Consider the following 14780-nt stretch of genomic DNA (forward strand, 5'->3'; position numbering starts at 1 on the left):
GTAATTGCTGTCTCCACTTTGTGGCCCAAGAGACTGAGCACAGATCAAGTGTATGCTTAAGTTTCACACAGTGAGTTGGTGTCACACTCTATCAACACCTCTGTGCCTGCAGGCTCAACAGCTGTTTTCATGTAGCAACGACAGAATACCTTTGCAGATTATAAGTAATCCTCACTACCTCCCTATCCCTCAGCTTATGTTTAATGAGGTGTCATCAGTGAAAGATGTTAAATTCTTTGAGATTCTCAGCCAATAAAGGAGAATTGATACATGTACTCTGTCTACATATATTCTTTGTATTACTGCTAAAACTAAAATAATTGCAGGCATGAAATAACGGCCATAGGTATATAGCAAGCAGCAGGCATTGTGTTCTTGATTCATCATGAGCCCAAAACTGAAAACAAAATGGAAAATATTTTCAAAATGAGGTGTCCTTTAAAATGGTTGCCAGTCAACACACATGAGTAATGGTCACTTAATGATGCATGCCTTTTTCCCCTCAAAGACTCATTTGCCGAGAAACTGCACAGGCTATTTTGGCCTGTTAATTATCCCTCTGCTTAGCCTGTGTTGTGTTGATAGGTGTCAGTAATCAGTTTATTTCCCTCATTCTGTTTGTAGGGACTTAGAGGTGGCCCTGGGGTAGGGTGTTTCCTGCCCCACTGCGGAAATTCTAGGCACAGACCTCAAAGGCTTCATATTTCAGACAAAATCATACTTAACTATATCATTTCCTAAGGACAGGGCATTTAACACTGGAAAACAAATTTTCCTTTGGTTTTTACTTTTTTTTCTTTTTACATCTTGATTTTTTCCAAATGCCTAGGTTTATTCTTCCATCTTAAAATTAATGGTTACAACTGTGTCATTTTGTGTATTTTATTGATAATGATGGACTCACTTTATTTTCTCTTAAACATAATTTTTTATAAAACAACTTTATTGAGATATAATTCGTATACTCTACAATTCATCTATTTAAATTATACAGCTGCCTGTCAGGGTAAACTGCTCGTAAAAATATATATAAATATATGTAGAGAGAGAGAGAGAGAGATATGAAAGAAATAAATTATACAGCTGAATGTTTTTCAGTATATTAGAGTGTTGTAAAGTCGTCAGCACAATCTAGTTTTAGAGCATTTTCATCCCTTCCACCCCCAAAGAAACCCCCACATCCATTAAGAGTCACTCCTCATCTCTCCTCTTACCCTTCCCCAGCCCCAGGCAACCACTAATCCACTCTGTCTGTATAGATTTGCCTATTCTGGACTGTGATATTTTATATATATGTATCTCCATGGTTTCATGTTCATAACTCCCATAGTCCTTATTATTTCCTAAACAATAAAAACAGTAAGCATTATCTTTTGTTAAAATATTAACATTTGTCCTTTTGTCGTTAGTTCCTGAAGCAGCTTTGGAAGAGTATCAGGGTGATAAAGGTAAAAGAGTCTTATAATGTTGGGGCACTTCAGGTCCTACAAAGTAGGCCTCCTCCCCTCCTTTCACCTCCTCCGTTTTCTCCCCAAGGCAGGCCATAGAAACTAAAAAAAGGCTCAGATTTTCCTCCACCTTTGTGACTTGGAGCTGGCAGTAAAGAGATTATCTGACCTTGTCTGATTATAGGTCACAGGACCCCCATCTCAGGGGTGGTGACTCATACCGGGGAGGAAGGAATGCTTCAGAGAGGCCAGGAAGAATCTGAACTGACAGGCCTTGCTAGGTTTCCCCACTCAATCTGTTGATATTAGATCATACCCTTTTTGTCTAATCACATTTCTACATGGTTGTTCATGCTTCAGTTATGCTTATCCAGTGGAGTCTCCGTAAAAGGCCCAAGAGGACAGGGTACAGAGAGCTGGGTAGCTTGGGCATGTGGAGGTTCCTGGAGGGTGGTATGTGTGGGAAGGACACCTACACTATCTCCAGGTAGACAAGGTCAGAATTGAATTGGAGGATACCAGCTGCCGTCTTCTGCAGAATTGATTGCTTATTGGTGGGGAGGAATAGCCCTGTGTTTGGTTACAGAAGTCTTCTGTATTGATTATTGTGATGTTAGAGCAGAGGAAAAACAGTTTTGTTTTTTCCACATGCAGACATTTCATATAAATGGAATCATAATATGGGTCTTTTACATCTGACTTCTTTCACAGAGCATAATGTTTTCTAGGTTCATCCATGTCGTAGCATGTGTCAGTACTTCATTTGTTTTTATTGCAGAATCCTATTACATTGTGTGACTATACCAAATTTTGTTTATCCATTCATCAGTTGATGGACATTTAGCTTGTTTCTATTTTTTCGCTTTTATGAATGATGCTGCTGTGAACATTTGTGTACACATTTTTGTGTGGACATATGTTTTATTTCTCTTGGTTATGTACCTAGGAGTAGAAATGATGGATCACACGGTAACTCTGTGTTTACCCCTTTGAGTAACTGCCAGACTGTTTTCCAAAGTGGCTGCACCATTTTACATTCACACCAGAAAATGTATGAGGGTTCCAGATTCTCCACATCTTTGTCAACACTTGTTATTTTCTTTTTGATTACATGTAGTGAATATGAAGAGGTATCTCCTTTTGGTTTTGATTTGTGTTTCCCTAATGACTAAAGATGTTGAGCATCTTTTTATGTGTTTATTGGCTGTTTGTATATCTTCTTTGGAGAAATGTCTGTTCATATCCTTTGCCTATTTTTTGATTGGGTTGTGTTTTTATTATTGAGTTATGAGTTCTGTATACTGTATACAAGTTCCTTATCAGATAAATGACTTGTGGATATTTTCTCCCATTCTGTGTCTTCTCTTAATGAGTCCTTGGAGGCATAAAAGTTTTTATTTTGATGAGATCTTATGTATGTTTTTTCTTTTGTGGCTTGTATTTTTGATGTCATAACTAAGAATCCACCATTGTTTGAACCATGGTCACAAAGATTTAGTTTATTATAACTTGAAAGTTATAAAACCTCTAAGTGTGTCTTATAGCTTGAACTCTTTTTGATTTTTGAGACGGATTCTCTGTTGCTCGGGCTGGAGTGCAGTGGCACCATCATAGCTCACTGCAGCTTTGATCTCCTGGATTCAAGCAATCCCCCTGCCTAAGCTTCTTGAGTAGCTAGGAGTACAGGTGCATGTTATCATGCCTGGCTAATTTTTTTTTTTTTTTTTTAAGACACAGGGTCTTGCTCTGTTGCCCAGGCTGGTCTTGAACTCCTGGGCTCAAGCGATCCTCCCAGTTCAGTCTCCCAAAGTTGCTGGGATTACAGGTGTGAGCCACTGTGCCCTGTGAGTTCTTGCATTTAGGTCTTTAATCCATTTTGAGTTAATTTTTGTATATGATTGTACAGGAGTCTGACTTCATTCTTTTGCACATAGAACTCTGGTGTCCTAGCACGATCAGTTGAAGAGATTATTCTTTCCCCACTGAATGGACTTGGCACCTTTGTCAAATAGAAATATTCTTTTAAACCAAAAATCAAAACACTTGGAGTTTTTGAACAGCTCAAAGCTTTCATGAAAAGTATTTGAACAATTGAATGTCTCTACCAAATGATGTGTTATTCTTAAAGTTCACTTAGTATCAGTTAAAGAACTCTAGAATTGGATTTCAAGACCTAATGTCGACTGGCCAACAGCCTTCTTTTAAGAGAGAAAGGTTAAGGATGGGCTTTTTACCAAAGTGCAAATGTAAGTTAGTGTCAGCTCTGTGGGTCTGTCAGAGTGTGAACAGCAGACAGCTGTCCTGGCCATTCCTGGGCGCAGGGGGATGTGGAGCCATCTGCTGAAGGGCAGCTTTTCTGATGAGTCATCTTAAGGGAAGTTTAGAAATCTCTAGCTTTGCTGATAACTGTGTTGGGCAGCACTAAATTATTTATTAGATTCAGTGGCTGCAGATAACTCAACATTGTGATTTAGTAAATAGTATCATATTGAAAGGACCACTTTGGGAAGAACAGTTGAAATGGGCATTTTATGGTTGTTAGTGCAGTGCCTATTAATCGGGTTATTGCAGCAACTGAACAATAATAGTTAATGAACGTGCTGCTGTTGTTTTCTAGGAGAAAAATCCAACTCAGATTCAGTTGGGTGTTTCATGCTGCCTAGATAATGCCATCAGAGGGAAAAAAATGAGTGTTTTCCTTTGGACCTGTGTAATAAAAATTAGCATCAAATGCAGCAGTGATGTTATTTTTGCCATCAATGTTAGAGCTCTTTGCCTTAAATTTATTAGTAGAAAAATTTAGAGTATAGATGAAAGTGGGAAGAACTACTAAATTAACTTAAAACTTGATTTCTAAAATAAAAGAAAACCCAGGGGTTAAGATTGCATTCTGTAGTTATATCTAGAATTTATTGCTTGTTCACCTTAATTTGCAAGTTTTTGTTAGTTGTTTAGTTTGTTTTTAAAGAATCTATTCTGCTTTTATTCTCTTTTGCTGACCTATCTTTTCTTGGTGGAGGAGGACAGAAAAGAATGCAGGATACTCTGACCCCTCCCTCTCTGTCACTCTTTCTTAGGCATATTCTGTACATATTTGGACCAAGAGGAAGGTTCTAATGCACAATATAGAAGATACTTTTATGTTACATTTATTTCTGGGTAATTCACAGCATGTTTCAGAGCTTGGATTTTCTTCAGGTAGTTGTGGACGTGGGGCATAATTCCAGCTTTACAACCACGACACTTGCTTTGAGGCACATTCATTATCAAGTAAGCATCAGGCCAGCAAGCAGCTTTTTTTAACAGGCAGTGTCCTTGTGGGACCTTACTCCTTGTGCCATCAGGGAGATCAGCTTGGGATCTCTGCTACTAGCAGCCCTGTGACCTTGGGTGAAACAGAACAGAAACCAAGGCCATAAGGCAGAAAAGATCTACCTTACAGGGAATGTGTGGGTTAGGCACGAGTCATGTGTAGAGTAGCTCACCGTCCAGGGCACTTGGTTCACTAACACAGGCAGGTGTTACTGAACAACTGCTCCAGGTGCTCTTCTTTTCAATCTCTGTGGAACCCACGTACTCTCTTGTTCTGACTTGGCTCCCCATGGCTCATAAAAGGGGGATGAGTGCCAGAGGTGGTGGGCAGGCCCTGGATGAGGCCCCTCCCTAGCTTTTCCTCATTCTTCCTTCCTAGCACCAGAAGGTTCTGGCTCTTCCCATCTCTCTGTTTCTCCTGTGGGTCCTTCCACATGCAGTACCTCCTCTTCCTTCCTTCACATCCATGGAAATGCCCCCACCCGGAAGGAGCCCGTCCTCCCAGGGGGTTTGTTGGCATGTTCTGTGCCTCTCAAGCACTCAGTGCTTTCTCTGTAATATATATATTTTTTTTTTTTTTTTTTTTTTGAGACAGAGTCTCGCTGTGTTGCCTGGGCTAGAGTGAGTGCCGTGGCGTCAGCCTAGCTCACAGCAACCTCAAACTCCTGGGCTGAAGCGATCCTATTGCCTCAGCCTCCCGAGTAGCTGGGACTACAGGCATGCGCCACCATGCCCGGCTAATTTTTTCTATATGTATTTTTAGTTGTCCAGATAATTTTTATTTCTATTTTTAGTAGAGGCGAGGTCTCGCTCTTGCTGATCTCGAACTCCTGACCTCGAGCAATCCACCCACCTCGGCCTCCCAGAGTGCTAGGATTACAGTCGTGAGCCACCTCGCCCGGCCTTGTAATATTTTTTTATATTTGTTTCTCCTCTGCTCAAGGGTAAATTATTTTAGGGTAAGCAAGGTATTTTTCTAATTCTCTGTATTTTCTAGAATACCACGAGTACAGCAGATGCTCAGTAGTTTCTGGATTGATTAGACAATGATTTTCTCATTCTGCATTTAATCTTATTCCTAAATTAATCCTTTTTGCCTTTGTAATTGCTTTATATGATGTATACAAATAGAACATCAGATGTCTATAATTGTCTTACTCCTTAAACTAGATTTTTTAAAAAATTTCTTTATAGAGATGGGGTAGAGACTCAGGCTGATCTCAAGCTCCTGGCCTCAAGCGTCCTTTCCACCTCGGCCTCCCAAAGTGCTAGGATTACAGGGGTGAGCCCCCACATCCAGCCTTGATTTGAACATTTAAGTGAAGATGGTAACATCTACAACTGTGCACCAGCCTTCCCTGGGCTAGCGCAGGCATCCTGTCAGTTTGACATGGTCATGGCTCTGTCATGCTCTCAGGCACGTGAACTAGTGGCACCTAGCAGGTAGCACAGTGTTGCGGATGCATTTACAGACTAGAATCTTTCTCTTCAACCATGAGAGTTGGGCAAGTTTTTTTTTTTTCTAGTAGCCTTATCTCCTAAAATGCTCTTTTTAAAAAACTTTTCTTTCTTGTTTTTTTGTACAGGCAGTCGTGAAAGACTTAAGGACAAAAATGTTTCATTTAAGGACTTGCGCTGCTAAATTGAGGCCGTTGACGGCTTCCCAGACTGTTAAGACATTTTCACAAAACAGACCAGCAGCAGCTAGGACATTTCAACAGATTCGGTGCTATTCTGCACCAGTTGCTGCCGAACCCTTTCTGAGTGGGACTAGTTCGAACTATGTGGAGGAGATGTACTGTGCTTGGCTGGAAAACCCCAAAAGTGTACATAAGGTAAGGCTTGCAGGGCCGTGGGTCCACCTCGTGTTGGTGTGTTGGTCTGTGCTGACTGGCTGCCAGGTAAGTGCGTGCAACCTGAGGAGTCGGCAAGCAGGCAGGCAGCTGGAGCCCTGCACCAAACACCAAGTCACCTGCATCAGACCCAGTGTGGCCTCCGCAGAAACCACAGTCATCTTGCTTGGTGTCCAGCAACAGACACAGTGCTTAACCCCGCAAGGACATGAAGAAGCACGTGCATGACCCTCCAGGACCTACCCAAGGGCTGCTTCAGGATGAAGCCTCTGAAGAAAGAAAGAACAAACATGCATGGAAAAGAGCAGCGCTCAGGAAGCTCCTCCATCCCAACTGTCCCAAGCAGACACTTTTATATTTGACATGCTTTGAAGTCACCTCATGTAACTTCTGTATAAATGGCTGTCTAGATCATTATGTTCTTGTTTTTCTCCTGTTTCTTTTGAATTTCTCTGTGCTACCTATAAGGGTTCTTTCTAACCTTTTCTCCATATGTTTGATGATATAAGCCATGCCTATTGATGGAATTTCTTTATTCTGTTTTTGGCCAATGAATATGTATAGGTTTTGATAACTATTTCTTAATTTTCAGGGCAGGCAACCAACCTAATGCAGGAGTTGGGAAGGCAGTATAGGACAGTAAAAAGAGGGTAGATCCCAGAGTTCCTAACTTCCTGTGCTTTATCTGTAGGATTGTTGGGAGAATTAAATGAGATGATATGGGTAGGGTGGGCAGCATCTACACAGAGGGAGTGCTCAGCCAACATTGCTTATCCTCATTGTCAATTTGGCCTTTTTCCTACTCTTGAATCTTGGGGTCTTATCACCAAAAGGCAGTTTGCTTCCCTTAGGCTCCTGTGAATAAGCTCTCCCTTCAAGTGTTAGTGACATTTAAGAATGGATACATACCTGTGACTGCTGGGCCTCTAGGTCCCATTTTATCAGGAATGCCACCTTTTTGTCTCAGCCTCCTTGCTCAGCAGTGGAGGGGTATCTAGCCCAGCCCTTCCATTTCCATGACAGTCTGGGAGCTGCATTGCTCCTTGAGCCAGCTGAGACCTGGTTTCCTGTAAGAGATCTTGTGGTTTATTTTTCTAGTCTGTAAACAGATTCCCCAGAAAGAAGTGCTATGTGAAAATGGCCCCTGCTTTTGTTGCGTTGCATGTTTCTGAAGACTGTGGCTGCAGATTATTTCTGGAATAAAACTTAGTGCAGCATTTCAGAATCAAGAGCTGTCATCTGTGCCCAGGCCTGTTCCTTTGCGTGCCTTTTCTGTAACATAACCTTTTTGTGGAACCAACCAAGTTATTTTAAGTTATGTTTGCATTAGGAGACAATAGCTTCTGAATGACAATGCCTTGTGTATGAACAGTGAAGACCTGGACTCAGGGTTGTTTGTGAAGGTGTGGTCCTATGAATGGTTTGTAGATAAGAGGTGCACACCATGAGCTGTGTGGCCACAGTGTTGTGGCCACTGGTCTGACACCATCATAGCTGCTCCTGCTGGAAGCTTTTGAAGAGCATTTTTGTGGAGGCATGGTGGCTTTGTGTTTTTATCCCTGTTTCTGTTGCCAGTAATCTTCAGGGAGCACAGCATGGAAATCACACACATGCTCTGCCCTCCCAGCTGGTAGAGGGGAGAGGGCAGGATGGCTAAATCAGTGGATTTCCCTTCCAGCAATCCTGGTTGTCACTCCTCCTCTGCCATCCCAGATGGTGAGGTGGGTCTTCTTCAAGTAGGATTAAGTCCAATACATGGTGTGTGCACATTTTTCAAGGGAGATGATCTATAACTTGTGTCAGATTTTCAAAGGCATCTGTGACTCACAAAAGGTTAGCATCCACAGTCTTAGAGATAGTTCACTTTATTTGTGCTCTTGTTTTAGAACACATAATTTAGGTAGAGGTAATAAAATTAGAAGTGCTGTAAGATTTAGATAGATAATCTGTCTTATCTCTAATTTAAACATCAGAAATGTCCTGAGGTCAGATTCTGTAGTCGTTTTCAAAGAGCTTACAGGGGCTGCAAGAACCAAACTTTTCATATCCAGAAGCAATGGAACAAACTCAGCCTCTCTCCCTCGTGCCCTTCTACACTGCTTTCCTATGATAAGTTTTAAACTTTTTATTATTATAAATAATACTTTTTATTAATATTATTTTATTATTATTATTTCAAGCATGGATAACAGTAGAGAGAAGAGTAGAAAATGAACCTCATGAGGAGACCCATCACCCAATTTCAATAGCTGTCCACATTTTACCAATTTCTGAAAAAAATCTATTCCCTGCCCCACTTGTTTTTTTGTTTGTTGGTTGGTTTGTTGGTTTGTTTTGGGTTGGGGTGGGCCACTGGAATATTTTAAGGCATATTACAGACTTGTGTTAATTCTGGCATTAATGTATCAGTGTGACTGATGAGGAAATGTTTTCATAATCACACTTAACAAAATTAACAGGATAATTCTGTAATAGAATCTAATTCTCAGTCTATATTTAAATATTTGCAATTGTTTTAAAGCTGCCTTTTTACATTTGGTTTATATATATATAAAATATACATATGTATGTTTTTGTTTTTTTAATTTGAGGCAGGGTCTCTCTCTGTCACCCAAGCTAGAGTGCAGTGGCTTGATCATAGCTCACTGCAACCTCAGACTCCTGGGCTCAAGTGATCTTCCTGCCTCAGCCTCCTGAGTAGCTGGGACTATAGGCATGCACTACCACGCTGGGCTAATTTTTCTAGTTTTTGTAGAGTTGAGACCTTGCTTTGTTGCCCAAGCTGGTCCCAAACTCCTGGGCTCAAGCAATCCTCCCTCCTAGGCCTCCCAGAGTGTTAGGATTATGGACACGAGCCACCGCACCTGGCCCTATTATATATTCTAAATAGAAGTCGCTTATCAGATATCTGACAGTCTTTTAGATTATACTATAATTCTTTTAAATGAGACTTACGAGGTAAATTTTTATTCTCCTTGGAGACCTCCTTGTAGGTATGTGGGGTAGTTCAGAGAGTGATCTGTTGCCCAACAATTTCTACGTGGAAGGCCAGGCCCAAGAAAAAATGCTGTAAAGAACCTGTAAGGAGCATTTTAAGACTTGAAAAATAAAGCAGGAGGAGAGAACTTTATATAATTTGTCCATTCCCTATTGAGTTTTGTCTTTTCCTTATTGGTAGGAATTATTTTTGTAGGGATATTGAGCCATTGACTTAGATATGTGGCAGATATTTTCAGTTTATTTAGTTATCTTTGTTTTATAGTTTTTACTATACTGTTTTACATTTTTGTGTAGTCAGTATTGTCAATCTTTTTCTTTAAAAGGATTCTGGGTTGTAGTTTGGGATGTCTTAAATTATAGGTGTTCTAGAAACTGATGTAGTAGTTCCCTGGCTAGAGTGACATGCCTGGTATTATATTTTACCCTGTAGTGTTCATTGTTTCAGATAGTGATGCTTCCCTCTGTACCTTGAAAAATATGCTATAGTCTTCTTCAAATTTCTTCATTAAATTTTCTTTTCTTTTTTTTTTTTTTTTTTTTAGACAGAGTCTCGCTCTGTCACCTGGGCTTTAGAGTACAGTAGTGTCATCATGGCTTACTACAGCCTCAAACTCCTGAGCACAAGTGATCCTCTTGCCTCAGTGTCCCAAGTAGCTGGGACTACATGTGCACACCACGATGCCCAGCTAATTTTTCTATTTTTAGTAGAGACAAGGGTCTCACTGTTGCTCAGGCTGGTCTTGAACTCCTGGCCTCAAGTGATCCTCCCACCTTGGTCTCCCAAAGTGCTGCGATTATAGGTGTGAGCCACTATGCCCGGCTGGTTTATACTTTATAGTTACTTGTTATATCTATATTTTGAAAGAAAACTTTTATTTTTAAAATGTTTAATTGTGAGAATTATATTTGTGGTTAAGTATTTGAGCAAATCAGAGCTGCAAGTCCCTTTTTTACCCCAAGCCCATTCTCCAGCGCAGTATTCAGTTAACAGGCTGGCTTGGGGTCTGCCTCTGCACTGGGCCCATCCATTCCTCTTCTCCTTTTTGTTCCTAAATTTGGTCTTCTAGACTTCTGTCACGGTTCTGGTCTGTCATGTGTGCTCCTCACTGATCCCTCTTAGGAGCCTTTGGCAGTGGCCTATACTGTCAGCATGTGAAACCCTCCTCATTAGCAGCTCAGCATTTTGGGGTCGTGTCGAATGGTAACATTTTAATTTATGTTTTAAAAACACAGTCAAAACTAAATTATCCTTGTTAATATTTCAGACAAACAGGTAATTGAGACGTGCTAAGCCCCTGTCAGTCTGGATGTTGGTCTCATTTTGTTTTGTAGGGACAGGTGCCCACCCACAATTGTAGCATGGTATCTAGTTCCTCTGAAGCATCCACCAGGTTCTGTCTGTGCTGCGGAGGACCCAGGGTTTGGTCCTGAGGGGGTGCGCGGAGCTGGGGCCTATTCTCCTCCTCCACTCAGTGCCTCCAGCACCTGCTGTGGGGTGGCTGTTGCTGGCCCTGCTTTCTTTCTGGGCCTGCCTGGCTGCTCAGCTTTCCCAGAGCTTGCCCTGTACCTCAGGGCTCTTCCTCTGCCCTGTGCCTTCCTCTGTGCCTTCTTGTTTGACCTCTGCCCACTTCCTAAAGCCTGCCTTCCTGTTCTTATTAACTGATGTCCATTTCTTGTTGGTCTTTTCTTCTTGTGACTTTCACATGTCAGCTCCTAAAGTGTGCACACAGTCGCTGTAGGAGGGAGGGCCTCTGCGGATTCAGGGTACAGGTGCAGGCTATCGGCCTCACCACTGAGTCTGGCCTCACTTCTCTTCGGCCCAGATCATTCTGCTTCTTCCTTCCGTGCTCAGGAAATGTGCTGATATTTTCCGTGAGTGAACCAGCCAAGTGGAGGAAAAGCACAGACACACATACTGTCCCATTATGGGGCAACCTGGTCCTTTTCACTCTGCAGTATTGAAACTGCCTTGGCTGCACCTTGAAAAATCATGGTATGCCGGTTCTGTCCTGGCCTGGGGCTCCTCCTGGGGCAGGAGCCCTGCTCCAAGTTACCCTCCCAGCCACTGAGTGCTGGCTGCAGTGCAGAGGCTTCTCATAGTGAGTACGTGGAGGTCTGATGTGCTCACGTGACAAGGAACAGCTGTATTAAAAAATCTGAACTGAACTCTGAGCAGAACTCTTCAGTGCTGCTCAAGTGATTTATTTCCTGGAGGAATTCAAAAGGCAAAATTTTAGGTAATGACAGTTTGGTGTTTGGAATACGTTTTGAATATTTTTTATGTAGTTGATTTATGAATGACTTATCAAAAAAATACATTCAGTTATCCCTTGTTATCCCTGGGAGATTGGTTCCAGGACACCTCTTGGATACTGAAGTCCTCGGATGCTCAAGTCCCTTATATAAAATGGAGTAGTATTTTGCATATAACCCATGTACATACTGTCTTTAAATCAACCCTAGGTTAATTATACCTAATACAATGTAAATGCTATGTAAATAGTTGTTATACTGTGTTGTTTAATGACAGAAAAAATGGTTGTATGTTTCAGTACAGATAAAAAATGTTTTTTCATGTATTTTTAATGCATGGTTGAATCCATGGATAAGGACAGCTGACTGTATACCTAAAGTGCATGGTCTACTTAACAGGGATCAGGGATCAGGGCTTTGAAGTTATCCCTCGATGACCATCAGCTTCCTATGTCAGGAGCAAATCTCAGCATTGTGGCTTTTTGTGTTAAATCAGCTAAACCAGCTGAGCGTACCTTTCCCAACTTTAGCACAGTGTTTTACTCTTAAGGGTTTTGCGTTTATGGTTTAGTTAGGGAAATAAAATGAACTCCTTTGAAAACAACAGGAAACATGAAGCAGTGCCTTCACTAGCATGGCATTTTGCAGTTCTGGACAGCTTTGTGCCAGAGGAAAAGCAGTCTTGCCCTGTCGTCCTTAGGATGATTAGATAAGCTAAGTGTCAGACTGTGGAAAGAACCCATTGAGCTTCTGATGAGCGGTACATTATGCTGAGCTGTGAAGAGTAGGAAGGGGCCTGGCCAGGGAAGGTGTCTGGTCTTAGGCAAGGGCAGACAATAATGAGGGGCCCTGTGGGGGCTCATGGTGCTTAGTAGGGTGATGGGGAAGGGACTCTGGGCCAGAAGCCAAAGGCAGCAAGAGAAGACTAAAAGTTTGTGTTGTGAAGTAAATGGAGGGGTTCCAAGATCAAGCCAAGGGGCATTCATTTGTTTTGTTACCTGCTGTGGGAGTGTGGACCCCCCGTCAGCAGGTAGGAGGAGAGTGAGTTTGGGGGAGTTTGGGGACGGGGTGGAGGAGTCAGGGTCCCAAGAGCAGGAGAGGCCAAGGACAGCGTGGCAGACACACGCGCTAACTGAAGCTGGTGGGAGGACAGAGGCCTACTCTAAATGAGGATCTCGGCCTCTTTTGGAGCACGATATTTTCCATGATTATCCTTTTGTATTGTATTTTAAGCAAAAGTAATTTTTTTTCAATGTCAGCAATTAAATGAAGGAGGAGAGAGATCAAAAAAACCTTCACGGGAAAGTAGACACCAAGAGTGAAAAAGGAGAGAATTGTTTTAGCCAGTTCCATCCTGGAGCACAAATAGCCAGAAGCACTTGCCCCAGGGCCGCCTCTTTTTCCTTTGAGGAAATGAAAGAGCCACACCTTGCAAGTCAAAGGGGTGGCTCAACCTCCACAAGATCTGAAGCTGGGTGGCAGGGAGGAGGTTACTAAAGGATTAGTGCCAGTTTTTTAAGTGAACATCACGTTATAAAAACCCTGTAGCAGCTGCTTTGCATAGCTGGGCTGACGTTCCCCTAAGTAGGGCTGCACAGTTACTGCCTTGGAGGACAGAGGGGATTGATACTTGGCTGCAGGTGAGGCCCCAACTGGGTGACCACAGGTAACCACAGATGACCGCCCTTGTTCTTCCCAGCCCCCCTGGCTAGTTCTGATTCTGAGAGCCAATGAGGTGTGCCATCAGGTGCGGATCTGGCCAGAGTGCTAAGTGCCCTCATTCTCTGTCTCTCCCCCTTTTTTTGGAGGGGGTGGGATAGAGATGAGGTCTCACTATATGGCCCAGGCTGGTCTCGGAACTCCAAGGCTCTCAAGTTATCCGCCTGCCTCAGCCTTCCAAAGTGTTGGGATTACAGGCATGAACCACTGTGACCAGCCAAGTGCTCTCATTTTCTGAGAAATGTCAAAAAGACTGTGTAAGGGAGTAGTCACAGGCATCTTGGATATAATCTTTTCATGCAGTAAAAGTCAGGTTTCTCTGAGCATTTGTGTAACAAACCACCCCAAAACTTGGCAACTTGTAGCATTTCTCATGATTCTGGGGGTTGGTTGGGGCTCCCCTACTGGCTCTTGCAGTGGGCTCCCATGCAGCTGAGGCTTGGACCAGGCTGAAGGCCATGGAGCCTTCTGACATATCTGGCAGTTGGTGCTGGCTGTTTGCTGGGCCCTGCCATCCTCCGCTAGGCCAGAGCGATTCTCACACAATGCCTCAGGTTATCTCCAGACAGGGAAAAGAGAGGCTGTGGGGTCTTGGAAGTCTACGCCAAGACCACAAGCTGCCACCCCTACCCATTACGTTAGTCACAGCAAGGCACTGGGGGTGGGGGGCACAGGCAGCCATATGGGAAGGGGAGATCATGTGGCCACTGGATGATCCACCATAGTCCTTTCCATAATGATCTGATAGAGTGGCCACCTTTGGTCTAGTGCACAGTCCCAGCAAATATCATTCTAGTATCAGCAGGTTCCATAGGGCAGAGCTGAGGCAGCTTTTCTTTGCTAATCTTGGGTGTTTTTTTGATGTTTTATTTACACACCCGTACAAAGAGAAGATAGTAGAGATTGGTTTTATTGGTGGTGGTGGGTTTTTTTTTTTTTTTTTGAAACAGTCTCACTTTGTCACCCAGGCTAGAGTACAGTGGCATCATCACAGCTCACGGCAACCTCAAACTCCTGGGCTCAAGCAGTCCTCCTGCCTCAGCCTCCCAAGTAGCTGAGCTGAGAGTATAGGGATGCACCACCATGCCCAGCTAATTATTCTTTCTTCTTTTTTTTTTTGTAGAGATGGGGTTTCGCTCTTGCTCAGGCTGTTCTCAAACTCCTCAAGTGATCCTCCTACGTCAGTCTCCCAAAG

The 14780-nt window shown here is 42.7% G+C and overlaps 1 protein-coding gene across 2 annotated transcripts in view; it reads left to right on the forward strand.

Annotated features, from left to right (window-relative positions):
• OGDH (oxoglutarate dehydrogenase) overlaps positions 1-14780 on the forward strand; it is a 94769-nt gene that overhangs the window by 16028 nt on the left and 63961 nt on the right. For both annotated transcript variants that reach the window (XM_045565216.1, XM_045565215.1), the window contains exon 2: positions 6347-6595. In XM_045565216.1, coding sequence (XP_045421172.1) covers positions 6374-6595 — 222 coding nt within the window. In that variant the 5' untranslated portion in view covers positions 6347-6373. The remainder of the gene's footprint in view (positions 1-6346; positions 6596-14780) is intronic.

The sequence above is a fragment of the Lemur catta genome, chromosome 11 (assembly GCF_020740605.2).
Source record: "Lemur catta isolate mLemCat1 chromosome 11, mLemCat1.pri, whole genome shotgun sequence".
NCBI lineage: Eukaryota > Metazoa > Chordata > Mammalia > Primates > Lemuridae > Lemur > Lemur catta.